This window comes from Sinocyclocheilus grahami, unplaced genomic scaffold, assembly GCF_001515645.1.
Source record: "Sinocyclocheilus grahami isolate Dianchi unplaced genomic scaffold, SAMN03320097.WGS_v1.1 scaffold227.1, whole genome shotgun sequence".
Taxonomy (NCBI): domain Eukaryota; kingdom Metazoa; phylum Chordata; class Actinopteri; order Cypriniformes; family Cyprinidae; genus Sinocyclocheilus; species Sinocyclocheilus grahami.
In genome coordinates, this window is record NW_015505406.1 from 957,955 (window position 1) to 984,701 (window position 26,747).

The following is a 26,747-nucleotide window of genomic DNA, read 5'->3' on the forward strand; positions in this document are numbered from 1 at the left end:
TAAGACCTTCGTTCATCTTCAGAACACAAATTAAGATATTTTGAAATATCTTACTCTCGTGAACACACAGCAAAGACTGACATGGAAGAGAAGAAAATGTTGAATAAAGTACACAAAAAAGTATTCTCGTAGCTTAAAAAAATTAAGGTTGAACCACGGATGTCACATGGGCTATTTTAAGGATGTCCTTACTACCTTTCTGGGCCTTGAACGTGGTAATTCTGTTGCCGTCTATGCAGGGTCAGAAAGCTCTAGGATTTCATCAAAAATATCTTAATTTGTGTTCTGAAGATGAACGAAGGTCTTATGGGATTGGAACGACATGAGGGTGAGTAATTAATAACAGAATGATCATTTTTTGGGTGATTCCATTTAAAGAGATGGCTCGATCAAAAAATTTTATTCTGCTATTTACGCACCCTGATGTTGTTCCAAAATTCTCTCTTTCTTCTGTGGAACATAAAAGAGGATATTTTGAAAAATGTCTAAATTTTTTTCTGGATTGAGCCCTTACGAAAAGCTGAGATGACCAGACACCTGAGAAGATGCCAACCCCTCCGAGGACCTCAGATGACACCAACCCTGAACCAACATAGAAAACTACCAAAATGTCCTATAAGTTTGATCACAACATATAATCATTGCACCTTGACAGTCAGATGTTACTCCTAAATGTAATTTAGAAACTTTCATTTTCTGTGAAGCTGCTTTGCAACGATTTGTATGGTGAAAAGCGCAACACAAACGTGAATTGAATTTTCTGTTTATACAACTGAAGTTAATAGTAAGCAGAACTACTGTAATGGGTTCCAACATTCTTCAGTATACCATCTTTAGTGTTCCACAGAGGATTGTAAGTCATACAGGTTTGGAACAACATTAGGGTGAGTAAATGATAACAGAATTTTTATTTGTAGGTGATCTAACCCTTTAAGAACTACAGTGGATGGGAAGATTTTTGTGTACAACAGGTTAAAATATTCATTTCTGGTGCCGTGACCCGGTGACTACTGTAGGTGTTCGAGGAATAAAGGCTTGATATATAAGAGCAAAGATGAACTTCAGCAACACAAAGTGCTGATAGAGTCAAAGGCCTCACTGCTGACTATCACAGCTATTTATACAAGTGAGTGAGTGGAGAAGTGGGAAGAGAAGAAAGAGAGAGGAAAAGAAGGAACATCAGAGGCCTGATCTTTTTTTGCTGTGTGCATTGCTTCTAAACATATAACATATATCTGTAGGAATATAAACATTTTGTCATCTACATAGTTTCACGTCATTCCAAATCCATGACTAGAGTTCTTCTTTATAATGCAACAGAAATTTTGAATAACTATGCAAAAAAAAAAGTAAAAAAAAAAGAAGAAAAAGGATATTACACACACACACACTTGTGTGATGGTCTTGTGTGATGACTGATGAAGGATAGCGTTGTAGGTCTTGTAAGGCACGTCAACAGATCTTAAATCTGAAACCTTCGTCAGAATGCTCAGTCTCTAATCTAAAACCCCAACATAACTGCTCCATTCATAGAGCTGGACAAGCAGCCACCAGATATACAGAAACACACACTTGGGCGCGCACACACACACACACACACACACACACACACATTCACATAGTTACCTGGACTGTAAGGGGATTTAAAGCTTACAGGATTGCTGAGCTTTCACTTCACTCACATGCACAAACACCTAATTCAGTATTTAAATATTTATCAATTAGTAATAGTAGTAGTAGTAATACAATTATAAATACATAACGGTTTTGATTATAGAGTCTTTTGCTCACCAAGGCTGCATTAATTTGATATTTGACATACAGTATATATATATATATATATATATATATATATATATATATATATCTATCAAATAAATGCAACCTTGGTGAGCATATATATACATATAATATACAGTATATATATTTTTTTCCCCCCAAAATTCTTTTATTAAAAGGTCCGTACTGTAACATTAGAAATTAATTTTTTGTACTGTCATTTTTCATCAAATTAATGCATTCTTGCTGAATAAAATTATTAATTGCTTCAAAATCAAACAAACAAAAACAATTGGATGGTAGTGTCTAATCAAAAAGGTTTTAAAACATAGGGATAAAAAGAAAAAGAAAAAGTTCTGTCTTCATTTACCTACCCTCACCTCTATGACTTGCTTTTCTTCTGAACACAAAAACAATGTTAGGCAGAATGACAGCCTCAGTCATCATTCGTTTTTACCGAATGAAAAAAAGATGAGAGTGAAAGGTGACTGAGGCTGTCAGTCCCTAACATTCTGTCTAACATCTCCTTTTGTGTTACAAAGATGAAAGAAGTTTCATACAGGTTTGAAACAACATGAGGGTGAGTAAATGATGACAGAATTTTCATTTTTGGGTCTACAATCCTTTTTTTTTCTCCACAGAATTAAATTAACTGCATTTACTTCCGAGACAACTGGATGCAACTTGCTGCAATAAACATAATAAGGACATAATGTAGCATATTTTCTTTCTTTTTAATAATGTGTTGTTTCACATACTATTTTAGTAGACTACACAATGTATACTATGCCATATGCTGTACAGTAGTGTTCTATTCAAAACATAGTCAATGTTTTGATAACACCATAGAGCCACAATGTTTACACTTTGTAGAGAAGCCTACCAACAAGTGACTTACTTATGGTTGTCCCAGCAAATAAAACCAGGATTGGAAAAATATTTTAACTTAAAAAAATACTCACAGCACCTTCTAAAAGCTGTTACCAGAGATATTCTACAGCCCACGTCAACACTCAAATTCCTATTCACTTTGCTATTTAAATTCACAACTAACCCATATTTTCCCAGGCTATAGGCGCTGATATCAGAACAGTCCTGAGGAAAAGAGCAGCTATAGAGCCCAGGTGTGGGCTTTTCTACAGAAACAGACACTTTTGTTCGTCTCTCTCAGCTACATCTGTTCTACAAGGACGTCCAATATTACCTTACCAAGCCCGTCCTACTTTCTGCCCTCCTGGACCAGTGCTACTTAACAACTATAGCTACAAAATATAGTACGTTTAAGCTAAAATTAATCAGACTAACTATAAACCTAGGGCACCTCACAGACTTCAATTAAATCACAGTCATACAATATATACTGGAATAAAATATAAAATCCCTCTTTCCGAAGTGCGACAGCTTTTGCGTCAAAGCAGTGCAGACACATTTATAGCTGTTTGAGTAGCATATAATCCTACTCGGATAATTCAGTAGGAACTGAGAGAGAGGATCTCAAGAGAGATCTGCTGGCACATTCGCTTGTCCACTCTCCAGCTCCACAGGGTTTGTTGGGACCATACATTACTCCGCCCCGTTGGCGTGCATAAATAACCCCAGATTACCTACTGTCAACTTTAATCTCTCTCTGTCTCTCGCTGTATCTTTCTTTCCATCTCTCTTTCTCTCATGTATACCCACACTTTCCATCTCTCGCGTTCGCTTTCTGGCTGACCGCTATCAAACAAGCTACAACCAGATTGGGTCCTTCAGGACTACTAGGCTTCTGGAGCTCTGACTCAGTCTTTACTGACTCAATTTTATGACAGCTATCAGTAAACATAAAAAAAACTTATAGACAAGATTATCAGATATATGTAGTAGGTACACAGTTCATCTGTAAGGGATGCTATAAATAAACTTGCAAAATGTTGACAGTGATAAACATACTGGTAAGAATTGAGTGAGTCTGTTTCAAAAACACAGCTGTTTTTGGCCATTCCATGGATTTATACATTTAGCTGAAGTATCATTGACAGTTTCCAGTTGTCACAAATCCGGTCCGTGGTCTGCTCACCACCAGAGGTTGCCTTCTGATTAAATTGACTCTCACACCACACAAACTGTTGCAAGTCACCCTGGACTACATTTCCCATGCTCCATTGCACTGATTGGACTCACCTGCAGCCAATCACACACACACTATATAACAACCACTCAAATCTTTCTCTAATCGCCGAATATTGTTTGCGTTTATCGCTCTCCTAGTGGTAGCACTTTATGGAGCCAGTTCCCTGTCCTAGTTCTAGTCTAAGTCTAGTCACGTCATATTGCCTGTTTCCTGATCTTCTGCCTGTCTTGGTTTTCTCTCTCGTCTTGTCGTTTGGACTCTGTTTGTACCTCGCCTGGATTATCATCTGTCTGTTGGATTACCCGTTTGCCTTGCCCTGTTGGATATTGTACGCCGGAGACTGTTCACGTCTGTCCTTGGATTACTCTTTTGTCTCGCCTGTGCCATACCTGTTTACTGGTGTTACCCTGCCTGTTTCTGACCATGTCTGTGAATAAAGCTTTGCAAATGGATCCGCACGTCTCATGTCTCAGTCGCCCCGTTACACCAATGCAGAACTGAGAGTAAAAAAAACATAGGCAGATTTCAGGATCAGTGTCTGGTGTGTAGTGTTAAGAATCAGTGTTTGTGAAAGTGGGATTACAGGTTATTTAAAGGAATATTCTGGGTTCAACAGAAGTTAAGATTAATTGACAGCACTATTTTGCTGAAAATATATACACTATCCTTCAAAAGTGTGGGACCAGTAAGATTTAAAAAAAAAAATGTATTCAGCAAGAATGCATTAAACTGATTTAAAATGTCAATATACGATTTTTTAAATGTTACATGAGACTTTTTTTTTAATATACGCTGCTACTGAACTTCATCGAAGAATTCTGAAAATATCACGGTTTCTACATAAATATGAATCAGTACAACTGTTTCCGACAAATCAAAAAAAGAAAAGTTAGTTAGGTATATGGATGTTAACAGTGACAATTTAAAAAGATTTAAAGCAGAAATGTGACGCTTATAATTTTATAAATGCACTTACATTAATTCTTTCATTAGAATAAGGATAGTGTATTTTTTGGGCTATAAAGTTGTTTTATGATTTTAGGAATTACGTCATGATAACAATATTGGATGTTGTTGTGTGTTGGAAATAACTTCACAAAGAAATGTTTTCTTCACAATAAAAACATCATGTTAACATTTATTGCTTACGTTTTGTTGTACTCTTTAAAAGGTGAGTACTTTAACATTTGCAAATTGCCCTCCTTACTGCCACTTTAAGCGTCTCACCATGTTTTTTGCATTGAATGAATAAATAAATAAATAAATAATGAGGGACAGGTTGAAAATAGTTTGTGTTAATCAACATTATACCACAGTAGCTGTTGATATAATTTGTACTGAACTCATAAAACTGCTTTAAATATTCGGGCCTCTCAAAATCAGTGTAGCCAGATGTGGTTGGGTGTGCACGCACTTTGTCAATGCAAAGCATAAATTAAGTCCAAGAGTAGCATTTTACAAGTATGCATAGGTTTTAGGGTGCATGAGTGCACAACGGATGACATTCTTTGAATAAATGGATGTGTGTCCGAATGTGTGCAAATGAGTGCAGACTGTGGTGGAAATATAAACTATGATCCAGTTAAGCAAAACCCCCATGAGTAGTTAAAAAAAGCCATTATTACCCAACAATATCAGTGTAGGGGACCGTTACAAAACTCCTGAAGTGTCTCTGTGTTGTATTATGTGGTTATGGGTATTTATGTGTGGGATTAAGAGATTCAAAAATGACCTCAGCTTCACTTCACCCATTTAGGTAAATGTTGTCTTGTGGTTATGATATGGATGAATGATCTTTCTCACTCTCTCTTGTTAACACACTGGCACAGTAGAGGAATTCACCTCCCTCTGTGCCAGTAACTGCGCTGGTCTAAATCCACTGCTCTCTACGGCAGACTTGAGATACACGTGGCACTACCACACAGCAAGAAACAGAGTCCTGCCAGAACTTCAAATAGTCTCAGTGTGTGCACGGGCATGTAGGTGTGTGTTTGAGAGACCTTAAGCTGCATTTATTAAGTGGCTGCCTTGCTGATAGGAGGTTTACGTTCCCTCTCATGCATGTACTAGAAAAAAGACTCTTCTATATACCATTCCAACTCAGAGATATTATAGTTCTCAGGCATTCTGCTGCCATTCCTTTCACCCTCAACTTTCTCCCACCACTTTCCTTCCATATCGCAACCTCTAATTCATCTCATTCTCTATTTTCTTTCCCTTGACTGCTAGTGGGAGTTTGGATGTGGCCAGTGAGACCCAATCTGGAGTCCAGCCAGGGAAACTGCTTTCATAATTGTTCCCCCCAAAAGCACTGAAAATCCAAACAAATGAACCCTGAAATGTTCATCCGATTTCCTCAACTCCCACCAAACATGAAAACCTGATCCGACTCTGAGCTTCTGACTTTCTTTCCATCTTTTCTCTATCTGCCATTCACACACTGTCTGTCTCTTTCACTTTCTCTCTTTCACTCCCATTGTGCCATCTCTTTCTCACCCTTGTACTATCTCTCCCTCCTCCTCTCAATTGCTTTAATCCTTTCTCAGATTGAAGGGGAAGGGGGGGGGGGGAATTCCCATACTACATTCTCTCCCAAAAAATCTATTTTTGTCTGTGCTCTCTTACTCTACTCGGACAGAAACGTTTTATTAAAACGCAAGGGGAAAAAACTGAGCAAGGGAGCGATGAGTTCAAGCCTACTGGAGCTGAAACACACACGCAAGGGCACAGACACACAAACACACACACATACACGGCAGCCAGGGAGGAAATCCACAAACAAAAGGATCATTTATTACATGCAGAAAAGGGGGGGTTGTGGTTGTGACCACGTTGGGCCAGCGCAACGTTGGCCCCTTCTCAACATTCACAGCCAGCTCGCCGCATTCTCCCCCAGCGCCGATGCCATGCTGTCCACTAACTGCAAAAGACTTACTCACTGGGGCAAAAATAAGCCAGTATCTTTCTCTCTTCATTCTGGGCTGTTTTAGCAAAAAAATAAAAGAGTGATAGTCAGATCAGAGATTTCTACAAACAACCATTGCAAGCTTTCTCTTATTCCACAAGAGTCACTGTTTTCTTGCATAACATAAACTGAACACGGAGCTTCAGACATATGCGGTTAGCCTGCTCTGTCACTATTTGTAAAAAAATACAATTTATGCAAACATCCCGTCACTGAATGGCAAACCCCAATCTAGCCACAAACCCATACATGCATTTTAAGCACATAGAGCGAACTCAAAAAGACGGTAACTCAAACAGAATGAAAAGACTGTATTTAACCATATACCCTGTCATTGTAACCCTTCTATATACATAACTATCGAGGACACTTTAATGTTTCAGCTCAAAGATAAACACTGGAAATTTCTAAAATACATTTAAAATGGTCAATCAAATTTCAGAGCCCAGGGAATGACAGAGGCGGCAGACAAAACCAATGGTTATGAGATTTGAGAAAGGGAACTTTCCATGGCTCTCTGATCAGTATTGTTGGCATTGTAATGCCTGGCAGACAGGTGGCTCCTGTATCTAGAGGCACCAGGTGGATATGAATAAAGAACAAAAGTGAATCATGGCCTCATAAAGTTTTGTTATGGAACAGGCTGTACTCTGTTTCAAGTGAATCATCACAATCTGTTATTGACTAAAGTGGAATTAAAGATAAAAACAGTGTAAATACAGCCACACAGGAAATCAGACACATGATTCTGTCACTCTAATACGTGTGTTAAAGGTGTGCTAATATATTACAGTTGTGCATATAAGTTTGCATGCTCCTTGCAGAATCTGCAAGATATTTTTCATTTATTAAAAATAAGAGGGATCATAAAAATTCATTTTTTATTGATTACAGACCTCAGTGTTCAAGCCACTTAACTTGCACTGCATTCAAGGTATAGCCTACATCTTATCAGTTCAACTTTTGCAGTGATCAATGACTGTATGTTTTGTGAAAAGTATACTTAAAACCAAAGAGGTGTGAACTTTTAAACAGGAAGAGTGTGTAAATGTTATTATTTTGTTTTGTTTGTCTTGTGGGAAATATCCTGTAAAAAATTTGGAGGAGCATTACTAAATAAAAAACAAGATTGCTATTTCTTCTGCAAGTGATTTATAAACTAAGGAGGCAAAAGCAGTATGCAAACTTATGCACTCATTTTGTATGACAAATCTGTTCAGTTTGCTGATATGAATTAATATGATATGAATAAACCTTAGACTGTATGTGAGATTTCGGATTTCATACTTTTTAGACTAAACTCATTTTGAGATTCAAGCTGATCTTACCTGTACCTTCTTTGCTGCTGCTGCTACCTTGGTGTGTCCGCAGCTCCTCTGACTTATAGAAGTCAATGCTAGCGTACATGTTGAGGTTTGAAGCACTACCGCCTGAACCTCCAGTTCCTACAGAACCTCCTGCTGCTCCTCCACCCAGCACAGAGGAAAAGATATGAGCGACAGGTGTGTGGACAGCTGCTTGCCCATCTGTGGCAGTGTGGGAGCTTTCCTTGTTAGCCAGGTCCAAGTCTATGTAATTGAGGCCCTGTTCCATGGAGGATGTCTGTGAAACAGATAGACTGGGTAGTCCAGGGTTGATGTACTGAGATGAGATGTCCGCTGAGCCACTGTTTCCCCAAAGCATACCCTCAAAACCAAGTCGACGGGCCACTTGGGTGTGATCAGGGAATGCAGAAGAAGATGTTGCAGAGCAAGAAAGAAGTGAGGAAGGAGCTTGGAACGTTTCAGAGCAGTGGCGTCGACGACCTTGAGGATCCGCTCGAATTACTTTAGCCCCGTGATCTGGATTTGGGACTTTGGCAAGTGGAAAGTCTAGTTCTAGTCCCAAATCCAGGGCTGGAACTACTGACTCAGGCTGGTCTGGCAAAGAGGCTTTTAGTGATGTAGAACTTAAGGTGCTGCCTGAGTTCAAGCTAAAGGCCATCTTTGTGTAGTCTCCACATGCTGTGGGTAAGTCTCCTGGCTGTGGCTCTGATACCTGCCTGCTTTTTCTATGTCCCATCTCACTCTCTGCATCATCATCATTTAGAACTGCAGATATGTGCTCATCATGAGCTTTAGGGGCTGCTGCAGGCGTGACAGGAGGAGTGGGGAATGGGGGAAATCCAAGTGATGTGAGGGAGATAGGCGAGGGGGACGGGGAAACTCCTAGCTCCATATTGACATACTCAGAGGCAGTTGATGGAAGGGTGGGGCTGGAGGAGTTATGCGAGAAAGGCAAGAACCCAGCGACACAAGAGGTAGGCCTGGGTAAGTTGCGGTGGGTACTGGGTGGAAGAGAAGCATCGTGCCGAAATCCTCTGGTTCCATTACCTCCTGCCTTCAGGTTCCTCTCACCCTTGAACTCAATACTGACATACTCCCCAGGGCTCTTAGGCTCAGGAGGAAGGGGTGTCTCACGGACTCTGGGTAAAGTGTTGGCTTTAGAGACATCCACAAACAGGCTAAGAGGCCTGACCCTCTGACCAGGATTTCCTTGCTTTACCCTTCCAGACCCTTGCCTTTGCTGCAAGGGTCCTTGCTCAGCATCTTTTGCAGGAGTACTTGCTGCTGCTCCTCCTGCCACTTTGACGGCCTTTTCTTCACCTTCACCAAGGCTCTCACTGCTAGCAGAACTGGAGGAGTAGGAAGACGATGAAAGGGACAGATGTCGACCAACGGGGGGTTCCTGATGCTTGGACTTGCTATTACCAAGCCCCCTACCTCCCACCAGACCTCGACCACCATTAACCAAATGCTTCCCTCTTCCTGGCCCTTCCTCAAAGCGTGTTGAACTATTGTGTTTGTAGGAGCGGGGTAGAGAATAGTAAGAATATACCATCTTAGGTGGAGGCTGCTGAGAATGCTGGTCAGATGGAGTGTGGGGCTCAGCTGGTGGCGGGGTACTATTGGCAGAGCGGGCGCTGATAGGTGACATATTCATGTAGTCGCTGCCAGTTCGGCTGTCAGCACTGCTGCTGCCGACCCAGGCAGTAGGGACCTCTCGTTGGTCTGGTGAACAGCTACTGTTAGGAGACATCATCATGTAGCCATCTGTGCCAGAAGGTGGTGGACGGATCTGCCGTGGGGGTGAAATGCTATTATTGGGGGTCATGGCCATGTAGTCATCAGCAGACTTTGAGTCTGGATCTGAAACTGTTACTGAGAGGGAATGAGAAAGGGATACTGGGGGAGCTGTAACTCCTGGTAACATGGACATGTAGCCATTATCCACTGCTCCATTAGCTCCTCCAATGACATCAGGGACACCCGTTTCACCACCACCAGCATCACTTTTAAGCTCTGCAGCTACCTCCAAGTATCCTGTTGTGCTTGCTGACGCTCCAGAATCCTGCCTTGATCCAAAGGATTCTCGGCTGGTGGTGTGAGTCATAATTGCATAGTCATCCTCTTCAACAGCTTCCTCCCCAGCTCGACGGTGTGGTGCAAGTCTCTCCAAAGCCATGGGTGGCAGGGAAGCCCGCTTGCTCATTATCCTGCGCTCCGCTTCACATTCTCTGCTAGAGGAGCGCCTCAGAACTCTCCTTGTTTGTGGCAATGCATTTTGGCCTGGCTGAGGTTTGGATGCTCCTCTCTGACTCATTAGGATGTAGTTGGATGCTTCATACCCAACAGAATGCCCACCTGAGCTGCCGGCAGACCCTGCCTGCATTGTTGGGGTTAGCATAGAGTGCTCTCCAGGGCTGGAGCCGTATTCATCTGAGGAACCGTAGTCGCTAAGAGAACCAGAGACAGAGGTCTGTCGGAGAGGTATTCGACTGTACATGTTACCATTACCACCCACACCACTGCTGCTTGTCCCGGTTCCTACTGCACAAAACTCAGATCCATGTACTGAGCCAGAAGGCAGGCTTGGTGCAACTGAAGGAGCAGGGGTTGAGGTGGATCTCATTAGCGCATGCTGTGCTTTGACTGGGGTTGGAGCACGAACAGATGTTGATCTCAGTATTGGGTTATTGGAACATGACCCATTAGTCGTGGGACTTGAGCATGATGCAATCCCTCCAGTTGATGCACCACCTCCATCATCAACTTTTCCACCATCACTGGACGTTCGTGTTCGGGCAAAGCTGTGGCGAGAGGTTGGAGAAGTGCTATTACAGCCTCCAGTAGTCCCTGGTGGTTCGGTCCGTGGGCGTCTTGTGAATCCAACCTGACTGGGTGGAGGATTGGGGTGATGTCGTCGAGAGGGAACACTAATAGGATTTGATGCAGTGGTGCCACCTCCCGCTCCAGTGGCAGCGGACTGAGACTTGCTACGTTGGCGAAACTCCTCACTCAGGGCCTTCATGGCTTCCAGCAGAGTCTCATGCATATTCTGTGCTACCACAGAATCTTCCACTTGCATCCAGAACTCTCCAGGGCCAGTTACTGCAGAGCGACCTACCTCCACGAAGAAGAAGTTTTCAGAATGACCACAACGCCTCACATTCATAAGCTGGAGCACGACAGCGGCTGCATCAGAGTTCAGCTTGACAAAGTTGACAGTCTTTTCAGTCAGGCAGAGCCGGTAGATGCCAACAAGGTTCTTGGCTTGGCCCAGACCTTTAGGCCAAACTTTTACTTGCCAGACTTCCTTGAAGGCGGGACCAGGTGATGGTACTCCATAATCTCCCCCATTCGCACTATCACAGAGTGCTTTACCTACAGAGAGAAAGAAAACAAACATGTCAGTATAACCTTACACCACAAGGTAATTTTAGCAACCCATCTTATAAACTGAAAGTAAGCACATCTTAATAAAGATATTTAAATAAAAAATGCATAAGGTATAAATAATCTACAAATAACTAACAATCTTTTTGTAATTCATGTTATGCATCATGTAACACCAATGAGAATGTGAATTTGATCAAAACACAATTTAGTAAATATAGGCCTATACACTTAATTCAAAAAATGTGACTCTGCCTGTGAAAGCCCAGCTAAAGTCTTTTTTTGTGATTTACTATTTTACATAAAACCATCCATCATAATGTAAAGAACATTCTGTGAAAATGTAACCTTGATATCTTTAATACTGACTGAGTAAGGCCATGTCAAAGATTGAAATCATAGTGAAATTAATGGTTGAAATCAAACTTTGATTTTTGATTAGATTTTGAGACTTTAGCCTGGATTTCACAGACAGGGTCACAAATGTCTGAGTAAGCAGAGAGCTTCATATTTTAAAACTAGAAGTGGTTTGTTAGACAAAGTGCAAACAAGGAGGACAAAGGTCACTGATAAAAACTAAAAAGTCAATAGGCCATTACTAATAAAGTGCAAATGAACACTTGATACTCATATGAGATGCACTAATGGTCAACAGTCAACAGTCAATATTGCAGTGTGTGCAATGTCTCCCATGGAGTAAAAAAAATAAAAAATTAGTGTCCTACAGACACACATAAAGAATTATGAACTGCAAAACATGCCTTTTAAGTAAGTGCTTAGATAAGTAAGTGCTTATTCTGGAATAAGCGCTTACTTATACTGCATCTTGGCCACACCAACAAGCTTGCCACACAGACGTTCCAAATTGGCAAACAGCCAGAGAAACACCCCTCAGAACCCTTCTGCCCCCAAACGCCACCCTTATGGGTAGGGTTGAGTACCGAAACCCGGTGTCAATATGGCACCGGTATCTATGTAACCGGTATGTACTAGAACCGAATCATAACGCAGTTTTCGTTGCCTCATCGGCCACTTAAGCTGAGTTCACATTGCACGATTTTCAAAGACGTCGCATCACTGTTGGTTTCACACTGAACGACTATCTGGGGTAGCATTCAGTTGCTGCTGCACGATGGAACGACGACAGGAGGTTACACACTGCATGACTTTACAATAGGAAGAATCGCCGACAGCTCTGTCTGGTGCAGGGTTGCCAGGTTTTCGCTACAAAACCCGCCCAATTACTACTCAAAACTAGACTGAAAATAGCCCAATTGCTTTTGAGGGGGTTCCCCAGTAAAAATCGCTTTTGGGGGGGGGGGGGTTCTCCTGGTACAATTCACATTCCAGGGCCTAAATATCACGTTATTGGGGTCGCTTCAACCTGCTGACATAAAAAACAACCGGTGGCAATCACGGATTTGGCAACACTGGTCCGCAAACTAGGTTTCATATAACTCCTCCCCGAACTTCCCGCTGCCCTGTATCTTGGTCTCTCATTGGCTGTAGGTCATCGCCGATGTGTTTTTCAGTCAGAAATCATTGCACACTGCGTGATTGTGAATCACCGACAGCTCCAGATATTTAGCATGCCAAATATTTCACGGGCGTCGGCGATGTGTCGGTGATTCCCTCAGATCGCGTCTTTGATAATTCACACTGCGTGATTGTCACTCGCGTGAACGAGCACCGATTTGCCTCCGATGTCGGGCATTTGTCGGCGATTTCGCAAAACATGTTGGCGAGTGAAAAAGCAGGAAGAAGCATGGCCGTCGCTAGGCAATTTTTAGCGGGGCTATAGCGATTAGCTCCATAAACTGTACACAAATTTGTGATCGCCTCAGAGTCAGCCCCCTTTAAACTTCGTCTCCTCCCCGTCTTTCAGCGCGCTCTTCAATCCGCAGACCGCGGCTCACAGAAACAGGACACAAGGTGTGTGTTTATCGATAGATTGTTATAATATATGTATCTGTGCAGTTCTTTCTTTGTCATAAGTACAGTTTACAAAAGGTCACGAGGGAGCAATCGGTTTCCCATCTATCACAGAAACAGGACACAAGGTGTGTGTTTATCGATAGATTGTTATAATATATGTATCTGTGCAGTTCTTTCTTTGTCATAAGTACAGTTTACAAAAGGTCACGAGGGAGCAATCGGTTTCCCATCTACTGTAAAGTTTTCGCTACTTTAATAGTAATAGTAGAAACATTATGTGTGGTCTTGTATTAAATATTGTTTTGTATTAAATAATGACCCAGATCGTGAAATACATTTATTAGCCTTAGAGTAACAGAAGCACAACTCGGGAAATGAGAGCATCCAAGGAGCATGTGAATGCTATGTATATTTATTTTTAATATTTTTAATGTTCTTTAATGTTATCCATAGTTTTTTTTCTGTGGCTCTTTTTTTTTAAGTATCGGTTCAGGCACCGTTTAGGCACCGGTACCGTTTTAAAAGTATCGATTTGGCACCGGTATCGTAAAAAAAAACAATCAATACCCAACCCTACTTATGGAGCCCTTAGCATTTTGAATAAAGCACCTGCAAATATTTAAAACAGCTTGCATACTTCATATGATGCCGTAGGCAAGTCAGGGCCTCACTATTTTGATGTACGGTCATTAAGATTTAAGATTAAGGAAACATTCTATCAAGTATCATACAAGCCTTTGATGGTTTTCAACAAAGATACAGATGCATAGTCATGGGTTGAAGCATTATGAGAACAATCTTCAGTTCCATTTATTTTCTTTAGAAAAACCTTGACATTGCGGCTATTAGCTTGGTTAATTCTCAATTTTTCCTACTGAGAAAGCATGCATCTTCAATTCATCAACTCTCCTCTCTGCAGGCTATGTTCACCCACAAGAGCTTTCAACATTGCCTTTGTTTGTTCTCTAAAATGTAAGGCATGAAGCACTTGGTTAAAAACTAAAAGTTACAGCGTGCAAATCAGTCGACAGATTGACGAGGTGTTCACTGTTAGTAAAGGCTCTCTTTCTCGCACTCTCTATTAGTACAAGAGCTGGCAAATTCCTACAACCAACAGTTCTGTGAAAACACACAAGATGCTCATAATCCTGCAGGAACTCGTTCTTTAAGTCTGTTTCAAATTCAAAGGCTTTTCCTAATCTGCCGCAGCTTGCCCCCCAAAACTGCTTGCCGAAATCATTACGCTCTAGTCTTTGCATAAATTTTGATTCCCAGTAGTTAGGATAATTGTACCAACTGTATCAACACCCCACTATCATCTGGAAATAATGGAGCAAGATGAACTTCTCATTACTACACTTTGTAAAATACTCTACCAATACTATATAATTCATATTTATGTGTTTATGACACTAAATATAGTCAGATTGTTAGTGTCCTAGCAAATAAGAGCATGTTAGAAAATGCTCTTGTGTATGTGTACATCATTGTACCCAGTCTCTTGCTGTGAATCTGAGCATCACAATGCTTCCAACACAAATGAGAGAATTACAACCATATGCACAAAAAGCACACAAAGCATGCGGTAGAAGGGACACCCTCCTCTGCTGTCTGACCCACATATCCGATACCCTTTCCAGAATATTTCTGCTGTGGTCACAAAATTGCGTGTATTCTTTTTTCCGCTCTTTTACTTAAACTGAAGAAAGAGCAGCTTCATTCAAAGGTGGTTTGCCCCACTGTATGTGTGTGTGATTTTATGTGATGTGGGCCCCCCTGGATGCTTGTGTGAACTTAAGTGAGGCTGGTAGCCTGGATTAGATGAGTCATAGACAAAGCCACACTTGACTTTTTAATGACTATCCATACAAGGTTCTCTCTTTACCGGTCCTACGCTCTTGGACAATGCTTTCAGACGTAGACACGTGCAGTCTACATTTTTAAAAAGCAAGAAAATGAGAACAATGAAGAGGCTAATAGTAACTGAAATAAAGAGACTGTTCTGAGTGTCCAGTCATTTCTAGATGGATTCTACATTGTTCTGGGTGATTGCTATGGTTACATGTTGGACGAAATCAAAAGAGCTCAGCTGCAAGTCTCTCTGATATTACTAGATTTGTCTTGGGTGGGTCTCTTCTTGAATGCATGGCTTTTTCTTGACATAAGACCATGCTAAACAGCCACCCCTCATTCTTTCAAAGACTCCTTTAACAGCATGCTTAGTGTTCATAATCAGCACTTGCTTCAAATTTTGCACAAGCACCCACCACTTGAGGCTGGCTGTGGTCCACATACCTTTGATCTCTTGAACATAACGTTACATCCTGATCAAATCCCTCTCTTTAATATTGTGATAAATAAATCACATCTGAACACGATAAACAATTTAAAAGCTACTTCGAGCAACTGTGCATCCTGCGCCAGAATAGGTGGGAATGCACACATCATTCTAGGCATCTGGCTGCTGATCTCATGAGAACAGCATTTCACAGAACATCTACAATTACGAGGGCCTTGCTAAACAGTAGCGTGATGTCTTCAAAAAACATGGCAGCAGGCTCATACATAAATCAGCATTTTTACTAAAGGTTTCATGAGATGAAAGACAGTTGTATCAGCATGTGTTTTTGGGAAGACCAAAAATAGCTATTACGTTTAATTTGTCTTAAATGTTCAAATGCTTCCCTTTAATTTGTCTTAATATGCAGAGGTAACTATAAGTCATTTGTACGTTGAGCTTATAAGGAGTATAAACACAATGTGACTGTGGTGCTTTGAAAACACATTCGAGAATTTGGGATGGGAATTTTTTAAAGAATAACGTAAATTATTTTATAAATGCGTAACAATGGTCAAACAGACCAACAAAGCTTACAGATTAGCTTAAATATTCAGAGCACCTTCAAACCTCACACACACTCACCCTTGCTCATACACAAAGGGAGACAAGGAAAAGATTCTTTCTTCATTTTAATCTAATTGCACTGCCCTTGGTTTCCCTCTGATTTTGCATGATGGTCATCTACCTTAGCTCTAGATCAGATTAAATATGTGCATTAAATATGATCAGATTAATTATCCTCCTGCCCTGGTCTATCTCTCCTGCTATGGCAGTATTACTCACATACACACATACACAAATAACCATTCAAAAGTTTGTAGGCGTTAAGATTTTTGGTCAAACATTATTTTAAGGTCCAATTCTCATTAACTATGACCCCAAATTTTTGAATGGTAGTGTATACACACACACACACACACACATATATATAAATAAATGCAGCACACTATAGGCTATATATAGTGGGTACGGAAACTCTTTCTTATATTGCAGCCATTTGCTAAAATCATTTAAGTTAATTTACAGTGTTAGCTTTAATAGCTTTACAAGAGCATGTAAGATGTACAGACAGTTAGAAATTTGCTACACAAATTCCACTAAATAGACAATGCTATGCTGTTGCAGAAACACACATGAGGTTCAAATTGTAAGCAATTACACATGAACAATGTAAATATTAAGGGAATAGTGGAACATCACTTGTTCACCAACAGATCATCTGCAGTGAATGGGTGCCGTCAGAATGAGAGTCCAAACAGCTGATAAAAACATCACAATAATCCACAAGTAATCCAAACCACTCCAGTTCATCAGTTAATGCCTTGTAATGGCCAATATTTGTTTACAACTGTTTTTGTTTGTAAAAGGTGCTTGATCATATTTCTCTCATGATTCAGATGAGACGACTTTTTACTGGAGAAAGCAATATTGTAAATAGAGGATTTTAGTCAGAAGCAATGGTTTGAAATTAAAAACACCTTAATAAAGAATTCATTTTTTACAAATACACAGATTTTCACTTTACAAGATGTTAACCAGACTGGAGTCATGTGGATTACTGTGATGTTTTTATCTGTTTGAACTCTATTCTGACGGCACCCATTCACTGCAGAGGATCCATTGGTGAGCAAGTGATGTAAGAAACAAATTCCTCTATATCTTGGATGGCCTGAGGGTAAGTAGATTTTCTTCAAATTAAAATTTTTGGGTGAACTACTCCTTCACATATTTACACATCATAAATATATAATTATATATTTCATAAGAAAATATATTAAAAAAAGACATGATTTGCTGTGATCATGCTGCTAGTGGCAATAATGATGAGAAAGTGTAGTAATTATTCTGCATCAATTGTCTTCATAAGGACTGAGTTGTCATGATCGCTACTGTGTAGGAGCATGGAGCGAGGAACGAGGAGACGTGGAGTATACTTCAAACAAAGAGACTTTAATGGACATCAAGGGAACCAGGAACACACGTAGCGAGGAAAGACGACATTCAATGCCAGACGACGAGACTATGAACAGGACTCACTTTAAATACACAAGACTTGATGCGAGGATGACGATACACACCTGGAACTAATTAACAATTAACACATGGGAAAACTATGGGTCATGGAGCATGTGGAGAGGGAAAAACACATAGAATGAGTCCAGGGGCGTGACATATCGCCCCCCTCCCGGAAGGCGCGTCCTCGCGCCGTAGAACAACAGAGGGGGGGCACGGGTGGGAACTTGGGAGGAGGCTCGGGAGGAGGACGGACACCTGGGAGGTGACGATGGAGGGAGGAGCCAGGGAGGCGACAGGAAGGACTTGGAGCAGGAGGGGCCAAGCAGGACCCAGGCCACAGCCATGATTGCGACCCACGGTGGAGCCGACAGAGGGAGGAGCCATGGAGGAGGAAGGGCCGACGACTTCAGGGGGCCGACTAACGGTGGCAGAGCAGATGGCGGAGGAGCCCGAGGCGGAGACGAAGAGCCGATGAACCAAGACGACGGGGAGGATCCGAAGGGCCAAGGCGGAGCAGATGGCGCCGGCGATTGATGCAGAGGTGTGAATCCGAAAGCGACAGAGGACTGAGGAGGAGCCGAAGGGATGAAGGAGCCTGACGGAGCCGGAGGGACGAAGGGACGAGGAGCAGCCGGAGGAGTGGAGTCCCGAGGGGCAGGATGGTCCACAGGCCACAGCCATGATTGTGACCCACGGTGGAGCTGACAGAGGGAGGAGCCATGGAGGAAGAAGGGCCGACGACTTCAGGGGGCCGACTAACGGTGGCAGAGCAGATGGCGGAGGAGCCCGAGGCGGAGACGAAGAGCCGATGAACCAAGACGACGGGGAGGATCCGAAGGGCCAAGGCGGAGCAGATGGCGCCGGTGATTGATGCAGAGGCGTGAATCCGAAAGACCGCGGTGGAGCCGGAGCGACAGAGGACTGAGGAGGAGCCGAAGGGATGAAGGAGCCTGACGGAGCCGGAGGGAAGAAGGGACGAGGTGCAGCCGGAGGAGTGGAGTCCCGAGGGGCAGGATGGTCGACGCCAGACCAAGGCGGAGCCAGAGGGACGAGGGAGCCAGTAAACAGATGGGCCACGGCGGAGAGGAGGGAGCTAGGAGCCATGGTGGAGCCGACGGGTCAACGGGCCGAGGCGGAGTCCGGGGTTTAGAGATCTTGATCAAACTGAGAAGACTCAACAGTTTGTCACCTTCACAAACAAGCTTGACACAGCAACCTTTAAAATAGTTTATCTAGTTTTTCCACAAGGTGCGAGGTGTCTCACAAGTGTCTCCTACCCACAAACACACTATCTTTTTAAGTTTCTTTCACACATGTGTTTTCTGTTATCACTGCACACACACAAAAACACACAAATGCTGGCACTGCCATGTTAACCCAGATGAACCATTTGCTGGTCAGCATTATCATGAAGTTTCCAGGTCTGCTTGTGGTTTTCAGTTTCAGTGCCATATGGAAGCATATTAGTGGTTCTCGCTCTGCCAAACCAGAGTTGGAGTGATGAAAGATGTAGCAAGCGAGAGTAACAATAAGAGTCTGCTGTCCACACCAGTAGCTGATACTGACCAATGAGCGCATACACACACACACACACACACACACACTTACTTAAACAGATTTCATTTAAAAGCCCATTCCAATTCTTGCATACACTGTAAAACATCCAACTTCCATTTTGTCAGACAAACTCGATTTTAAAGGTTAACTGAACTATTAAATGTAGAAAAAGTTGACATTGCATAAGAGCTTAAGTTTTGTAAACTTAACTTTTAGTAAATTAGTATGAGCTACTTAATAAACAGCAAGAACTTACAATGTCAAGTTTGGTGGTGAGGGTCCAACTACAGGAGCACACCCAGATTGATCAAAACTTGTATTTTTAGTGTATTTGTTTTTATTTCAAACAGGAGACTCATGTTATGTTCCCTCAAACAGATTGCAATTCCATTTGATGCTGCTATGGTGCAGAAATCACAAACTTCATGTCACTTTTCATGTCATGATATTTTTTGAAGAGAATTAACTGAGTGAGAAATAATGCGCTCCAAAATGGAAACATCGTGAGGGAAAATCATCCAATGTTTGTTAGACAGCGTACCTGTAATTCATTAGTTAATTACAGGTGAGAGATTTGACAAATATTGAGAGCTTGTGTAACTCTTGGTAGCAGCGTGGCAGTATCCCTCTGGCGCGAGTAAGATAATATGCAAAAGGGCTAGTGTTTGTGTATATTATGTGTATAATTTAAACACATTTTATTAAGTAACTCTTAAACAAGCAACATTAATAGTAGCTCTTGTTTACTCCGCACACACACTCTAAAAAATGCTGGGTTGTTTCAACCCAATGTTGGGTCAAATATGGGTTAACCCAACTGTTGGGTTAAAAAGCTAATTTAAAAATGTAACCAAAATTTAACCCAACAGTTGAGTTAGTCCATATTTGACCCAACATTGGGTTGAAACAACCCAGCATTTTTTAGAGTGCATGCTCCTCCTCTTCCCTCAGGAATGCGTGTTCCCTTCATTAAAGCTCCAGGTGAACAAATAAAAGAGGAACTAATATTACCAATATCCAACAAAATGAAAAAGCAGGCCTTTTGTAGTACACCATTATGTATTATGATAAATATTAACACCAGCGATTATAAATAGCTGTAAAAATCATTATATAACATTTAATTTGGAAACTAAATTCATACTGTACATTTAGCAGCAACTACTGTAATTATTAAGCATAAATCAATGGTCTAGCGGTTTTGGGTCCTTATCCACCCTAATTAAACTCTTTATTTCAATAAAACAGAATTTCAGCTGTAAATCAGAGGATTTTTCATTAAGTTTTGTGATCTTAGTACTGCAAGTTCCTTTCTGTGTTTGAGAACGCCTGCTAAGGCCATTCAGCAAAACATTTAAAATAATAAATTCTAGTGGCGTTACATACATTTCTGCTGAGAGAGGTTTCATAAAGTGGTGAGGACAAAATTACGTCTACAATAGTGCCATTCTCCTGTTTGGTACACTGTAAACTGTGTCTAGCTCACTACCATTTAGAGATAAACAGCCTTAAAAACAAGCCATTTTTACTCAGAACAAGCCATAAAAATAAGAAACAGATTTCCACGAAAGCACTGCTTTGTTAAGCCATGAGAACTACAATTGTCTTTTCAGTCTAAGTGGTGCTTCAGTGGCTGAGTGATTGCCACCATACTATTGCTGCCATGTCTTAATCCATTCTCTTTAGGCTCAGTCTAGAATTGAAGAGTTCAGATGCAAAAGGGGAATTCGTGGCCTAATGATTTGAGAGTCGGACTCGTTACCCAAAGGTTGCGGGTTTGAGTCTCGTACCGGCAGGGATTGTAGGTGGGGGGAGTGAATGTACAGTAATGTATCTCTTCCACTTTCAATACCACGACTGAGGTGCCCTTGAGCAAGGCACCGAACCCCCAACTGCTCCCCGGGTGCCGCAGCATAAATGGCTGCCCACTGCTCCGTGTGTGTGTTCACTGCTGTGTGTGTGCACTTTGGATGGGTTAAACGCAGAGCACTAATTCCTAGTATGGGTAACCATACTTGGCCACATGTCACATCAATAAAGTCAATAAAAGTCTCTAAGTGCCGTCTGAAATTTTCACCTTAAATTAGCATTTTTTATCAGGCTCCTATGTTTAGGTTCAGTCATTTTACTTTGATGGAAATGTATAGGTCCTTTTCTATGCCATTAAAGTTTTAGATTAAAATTTAAGACAGCACTTAGAGGCTTTTACATCTGAACTCTTCAATTGTATATTTAAGAAATATTGCTCTAGTCCTGAACAAGTGAACCCAACAACCTTCTGACTCACAATTCTCAAAAATCAACCATGAAAGAAAACAATAGACATCCTTTTCACAACACAGCTAATTAAATCAGGAAGCAATAAAATGAAGTCTTTGGTACAAAATATGTGTGAGGGTGTGTATAATGTGAGAAAACAGGCTGAAATAGCTAACATATTAATCTCTGTGCTAATTTGCATTCAATGCTCCGTACTTATTAGGCTTATGTATCATTGATTTTAAATTGATCATAAATCGGCATGACTGACTGCCACTGTTGCATAGAGCTTTACCATCACTACTGTGATAAACAGATTCTGACAAACATAGCCTACGTAAACATTCTTAGAATTATTAGAAAACAAAATATTTTTCTTTTTTCGTATATTTTATTCTGAAATGACCACAAAAAAAAATCTAACTAAATATGTATTTAATTTGAATGTAAATTTACATAATGTAAATATGATTTTAAAAATATGTATTAATGTGTTACTTAAATACAATGTATTTATTTAGCAGACTTTGCATTCAAAGCAACTTAATAATACAATCAGAAGCAAGATGTTGCTGGGCTAGTTCTGTGAACTGCTTTATATGCACTGAGGAGCCTAATGGATATTTTTGTCACAGGCTTACGTTTCAGGATCTGGTCATGTTTAAACAGCACTTAAGGACAGGCTAAGTTGTAATACGGGTTACGTGGGGGTCAAACAGTAGTAAGAAACTCTGTGATCTGCTTCATCACATCAGATTTAGCAGTTAAAATAGAACAAGCTTTCACTGCTGTTGGCTGTGTGTGTGTCCAAAAGCTCACAGAGACAATAATTACCAGCACATTAAGGAGATGAGTGAGTCTTAGGGAAGTTTAACCTTTGAGCATCAGCCATGAGCCAGACTGGCATCACAGCCACATACTGTACAAATACACCCAGACCAATACACAAACACTGTGTTTTCCTTGAGACAGCGGTGGCAATGTAGTGAGGTGCTGTGCAAAGTAAAAACATATTAGTTTGATTTCACAAAGGTCATTTCTGTTTTTATATAGTCAGAATAGGCTACATGCATGATTTGACTTTATCTTTTTAACTGACTAAACAAAGTATTTAATTGACTAAAAGGCCACTTTATTGATTTTTTTTTTGAGCAGAAAGGCACATTTGATCTCAAAACACCAGACACCTTGTATAGTGCAGTATGTATCACCTGCAAGTAATGCTCATATGTGTCCAGTGGTGCCAATGGTGAGAAAACCAGTTCCTCCAACCTAATTTCTTCCTCCTGTTTGCAGCTGTACAAATACAGAACAAGGAATATCTGCTCACAGCGCCGAGTCTGCTTGCTATTTGTTCAAATGAATTTGGCATCAGAAATCCATACAACATCAGGAATGCAGGTGAGTTTCCCAGGACCCTCTTTTTCACATAAAGTATACATTACCGTTCAAAGATTTTAAGGTCGGATTTTTTAATGCTTTTGAAAGGAGGCTCTTAAATTTTATTTGATAATTTTCATATATTTTAAAATGCAATTTATTCCTGTAATGGAAAACCTGAATGAGCAGCAATTACTCCAGTCTTCAGTGTCACATGATCCTTCAGAAATCCATCTAATATGCTGATTTGATGCTTAATAACCATTTCCTATTATTACTGAAAACAGATGTGCTGCTTAATATTTCTTTTTTGAACCCCAAACCTTTAAAGTGCAATGCATGTTTTGTTTGTTTTGGCCCATCTGATGAACACTCCTCTAAACACTTCCTTTATGTGAAAAAATAGTTAACACCGACTGTATTTAGCTTTGTCTGAGTGTACATGTGCTTGAATGTTTTAATAAATTCAGCCCCTAGACCAGATTGTTCAGCATTGTTCTTTACTGTTTTCAAAACTTTCCACTGTTGATGCTTTTAATGACTGTGGTCTTTGTGTTCAGTAAGTGGTTAGTCGGAAATATACAGACAGAATAGGCAGCTGCAAGTCCAAAAACTTAGTCAAAGGGAAAATATTCAACTGTTTGCATCACTTAACTCCCTAGCCACAATGCAATGGTTGTTCAGGGTGCAAATTATTGTGCTTTTCTGTAAATATGCAAGGTTATAATTACCAGTTAAATCTCAGTTGTATGTAAACATCAAAGCACAGATCTATATTTTAAAAGCCTTATTAAATTTAATAAATACAATATCTAACACCTAAGTGCTTAGTGAAGTTATGTCGATATGTTGATAACTGATGCATGCAAGAGAATGAATGAAAGAATGCATGAAAAAGATCAGTGTGAAAGAAAACACATTTTTAAAGGAATAGGTCAAACCACAGACTCGATGAATAGCGAATGATTGAATCAAAGCAGATGAAAGCGGCAACTGAAATTTCATCCCCAGCGTAATTTGAACAGTGGGGGGCAGATTGCTGTTGGACAGATTCTCAATCATCATGGCTAGTAATGCATGTAAAGAATACGAACAGGGAGTAAACGCATTAAGACGTGTAAAAGTGAGTATGGACAACATTCCCACAGGTCATCTCACAGTTGTCCTGCCCATCAACAGGTCAACCTCAGCAGAAAGCAACTATGGAGACAGACGTCAAAATGTTTAACCAGCCAATCAGCAGACTGGTTTGTTTAGCTTGTTATCCAGTTAGGGGGTTTATGGATGACAACTGGAGGGTCATCTCTAGACTAAGTCTCGTATCTTGTTAAAGTGTCACCACCACAAAGTGCCTTAATACACACACACACATTCTGCCTTTCTGTCTTTATCCCATGTAAATTCAAAGAGGCTTTGCATTGCATTCAGAGAAAATATATTCAATTCAACTCTTTGGTTGCAAACAGAACCTTTTCAGAATCTGCATATGTTTCTGTGTGTATGTAATATGAGACATTAAAATACATATGCTATGACATATTGTTGGTGCTTTCATTATGCACTCATTGTGTAAGGCAGTAATAGCACATTGGACTCTTGATATTGGTTTGTGAGGGTTGCGTCACATGTTGGATATGTTAGTGGTATCTCCCGGAGCCAAGGAACATGCAGGGCAGTGTAATTGCTGTAGGAGTCACGGTCACTGCCCTTTTCATCTGTTTACTCTTTGCAAGTGTACCTGGCTTTCGCCAGTACAGTTTATTCTAAGAGGAGTGCGGGGTTATATAATATCCAATATCTTTTGAAATGCACATTATGTAGAGAAATTGTCTGTGTGATTTAATTAGCGGATTTTATGAAGCATCAATAGAGAATATTCAGTTGTGTTATTCCGCACAGGTGTCACAGCAGAATAATACAGAAATGCGGATAAGTTGTATAATCATAGAGGGGCCAAAATAAATTAATAAAGAAAGCTTTGCAGTAGCATCAAACTGCAACAAAGAAACCTGGTAAGTATGCAGATTTGTGTATTTGCGTTAGTTATTTTGGCTGTACTGTAACCAGGTGGTGTGGGGAGAACTATGAACACTTTAGTTAAAGGGGCAGCAGAAAACAAGCTAAGAACCGTTAATGAATTTGTTTGTTGCATTTTGCAGATTAGAACATTTCGTTCTAGTTTTTGCAAACACACTCCCGTTATAACCACAGAAGCTGACTACACTGCAGAATGAATGTTTTACTTGCATCTTTTCTGCCCTTCGTTGTTTTATGATGATGAGAGAACTCAGACAGTGAGCTCACAAGCTCACACACTGACTGAACAACTCCAGCGTTCTCTGCAGAGACGAATCAAAGTGTCTCTGATTGGCCACTGCATTCATAAGCTCAACAGAAACGTGTGTGATTGGTTGTAATGCTCAACGCTGCAAATTGCGTGTAAAAAGAAATCTGATGCAACGTGAACAAGTCAACCATAAATGTAATGCTGCAATGATGCAACACTTTTCATGAACTAATATATAATTATTTAGAATTTATTATACATTACCCTGCTGAAAAAAAAAACAGAAATTCTAATGGTTTCCAATACAAATGCAATTACAACCATTACAAACCATCAACTTTTAACCATTAAAACCATTAAAAAATTGTTTCCTGTAGTGTGTTTTGGGACATGTTCCATTAGGATTTAGTGGTTTTAACAAGCCAGCAATAGAAGGCAACCTAATATTCTGTGATGGTTTCTATTGTTTTTTTCAGCAGGGTATATATCACAAAAATAGTTTGTTTTGTTTAAATAGACTTGACATATAGTTAACTTCACTAGGAGAATCAACAACCAATTTGGTTTGCTGAGATGAACCTCAACAGATTGAAAATTCCCGGCAATTAGAAAAGTTCAACTAAATCTTAGCAGATTGAAAACAGAATCATTTGCACACTAGCTGTCCTAAACAGAGGTGTTTAAATAGACTTGACATATAGTTAACTTCACTAGGAGAATCAACAACCAATTTGGTTTGCTGAGATGAACCTCAACAGATTGAAAATTCCCGGCAATTAGAAAAGTTCAACTAAATCTTAGCAGATTGAAAACAGAATCATTTGCACACTAGCTGTCCTAAACAGAGGTGGACAGTAACTAAGTACATTTACTTGAGTATTGTACTTAAGTACACTTTTTGAGTATCTGTACTTTACTTGAGTATTATTTTTTTCTGGAAACTTTAACCACTACATTTGAAAGACAAATATTGTACTTTTCACTCCACTACATTTCTATCAAGATCCTCTAAGTAGAAAGTCGTTACTCTGTTGCAGCTTTGAAAGTCAGTGGGTGATTTTTTTCTTCTCTAAAATATGACTTTCTTTTTTTCAGACAGTTTATCAGTAATCACTCTTCTGTTTTGCTAAAGCAGTGTTGCTGTTGTAAAGTTATACAGCTACAGTTGTGTTGCTGGTTTTTAAAGCAGGTTTGATTTTTTGATTTTTTATCACTCTGTATTTATAGGATTTCACTGTCCACTCTGTTCAAATGTGGACAAATGCTTACACACAGATGTGTGCACACACACACTGTCAGAGCTGTGTGAGATCACTACCATCCTGCTCTTGTGGGGGTGGGTAGGGGTGTTAATTTTTTCCCCCATAGGTTTTTAACATTCTAAAAGCTCTTTATTCCAAAGA

At 40.5% G+C, this 26,747-nt stretch overlaps 1 protein-coding gene across 4 annotated transcripts in view; it reads right to left on the minus strand.

Annotated features, from left to right (window-relative positions):
• Window positions 1-26,747, minus strand: part of LOC107597059 (insulin receptor substrate 1-B) — a 48,353-nt gene that overhangs the window by 16,886 nt on the left and 4,720 nt on the right. For 2 of the 4 annotated variants that reach the window (XM_016287969.1, XM_016287967.1), the window contains exon 2: window positions 8,183-11,557. In XM_016287969.1, the coding sequence (XP_016143455.1) occupies window positions 8,183-11,557 (3,375 nt within the window). Of the gene's footprint in view, window positions 1-40; window positions 77-8,182; window positions 11,558-26,747 lie in introns of those variants that run through there. The other 2 variants (XM_016287968.1, XM_016287970.1) reach the window with 2 other exon arrangements.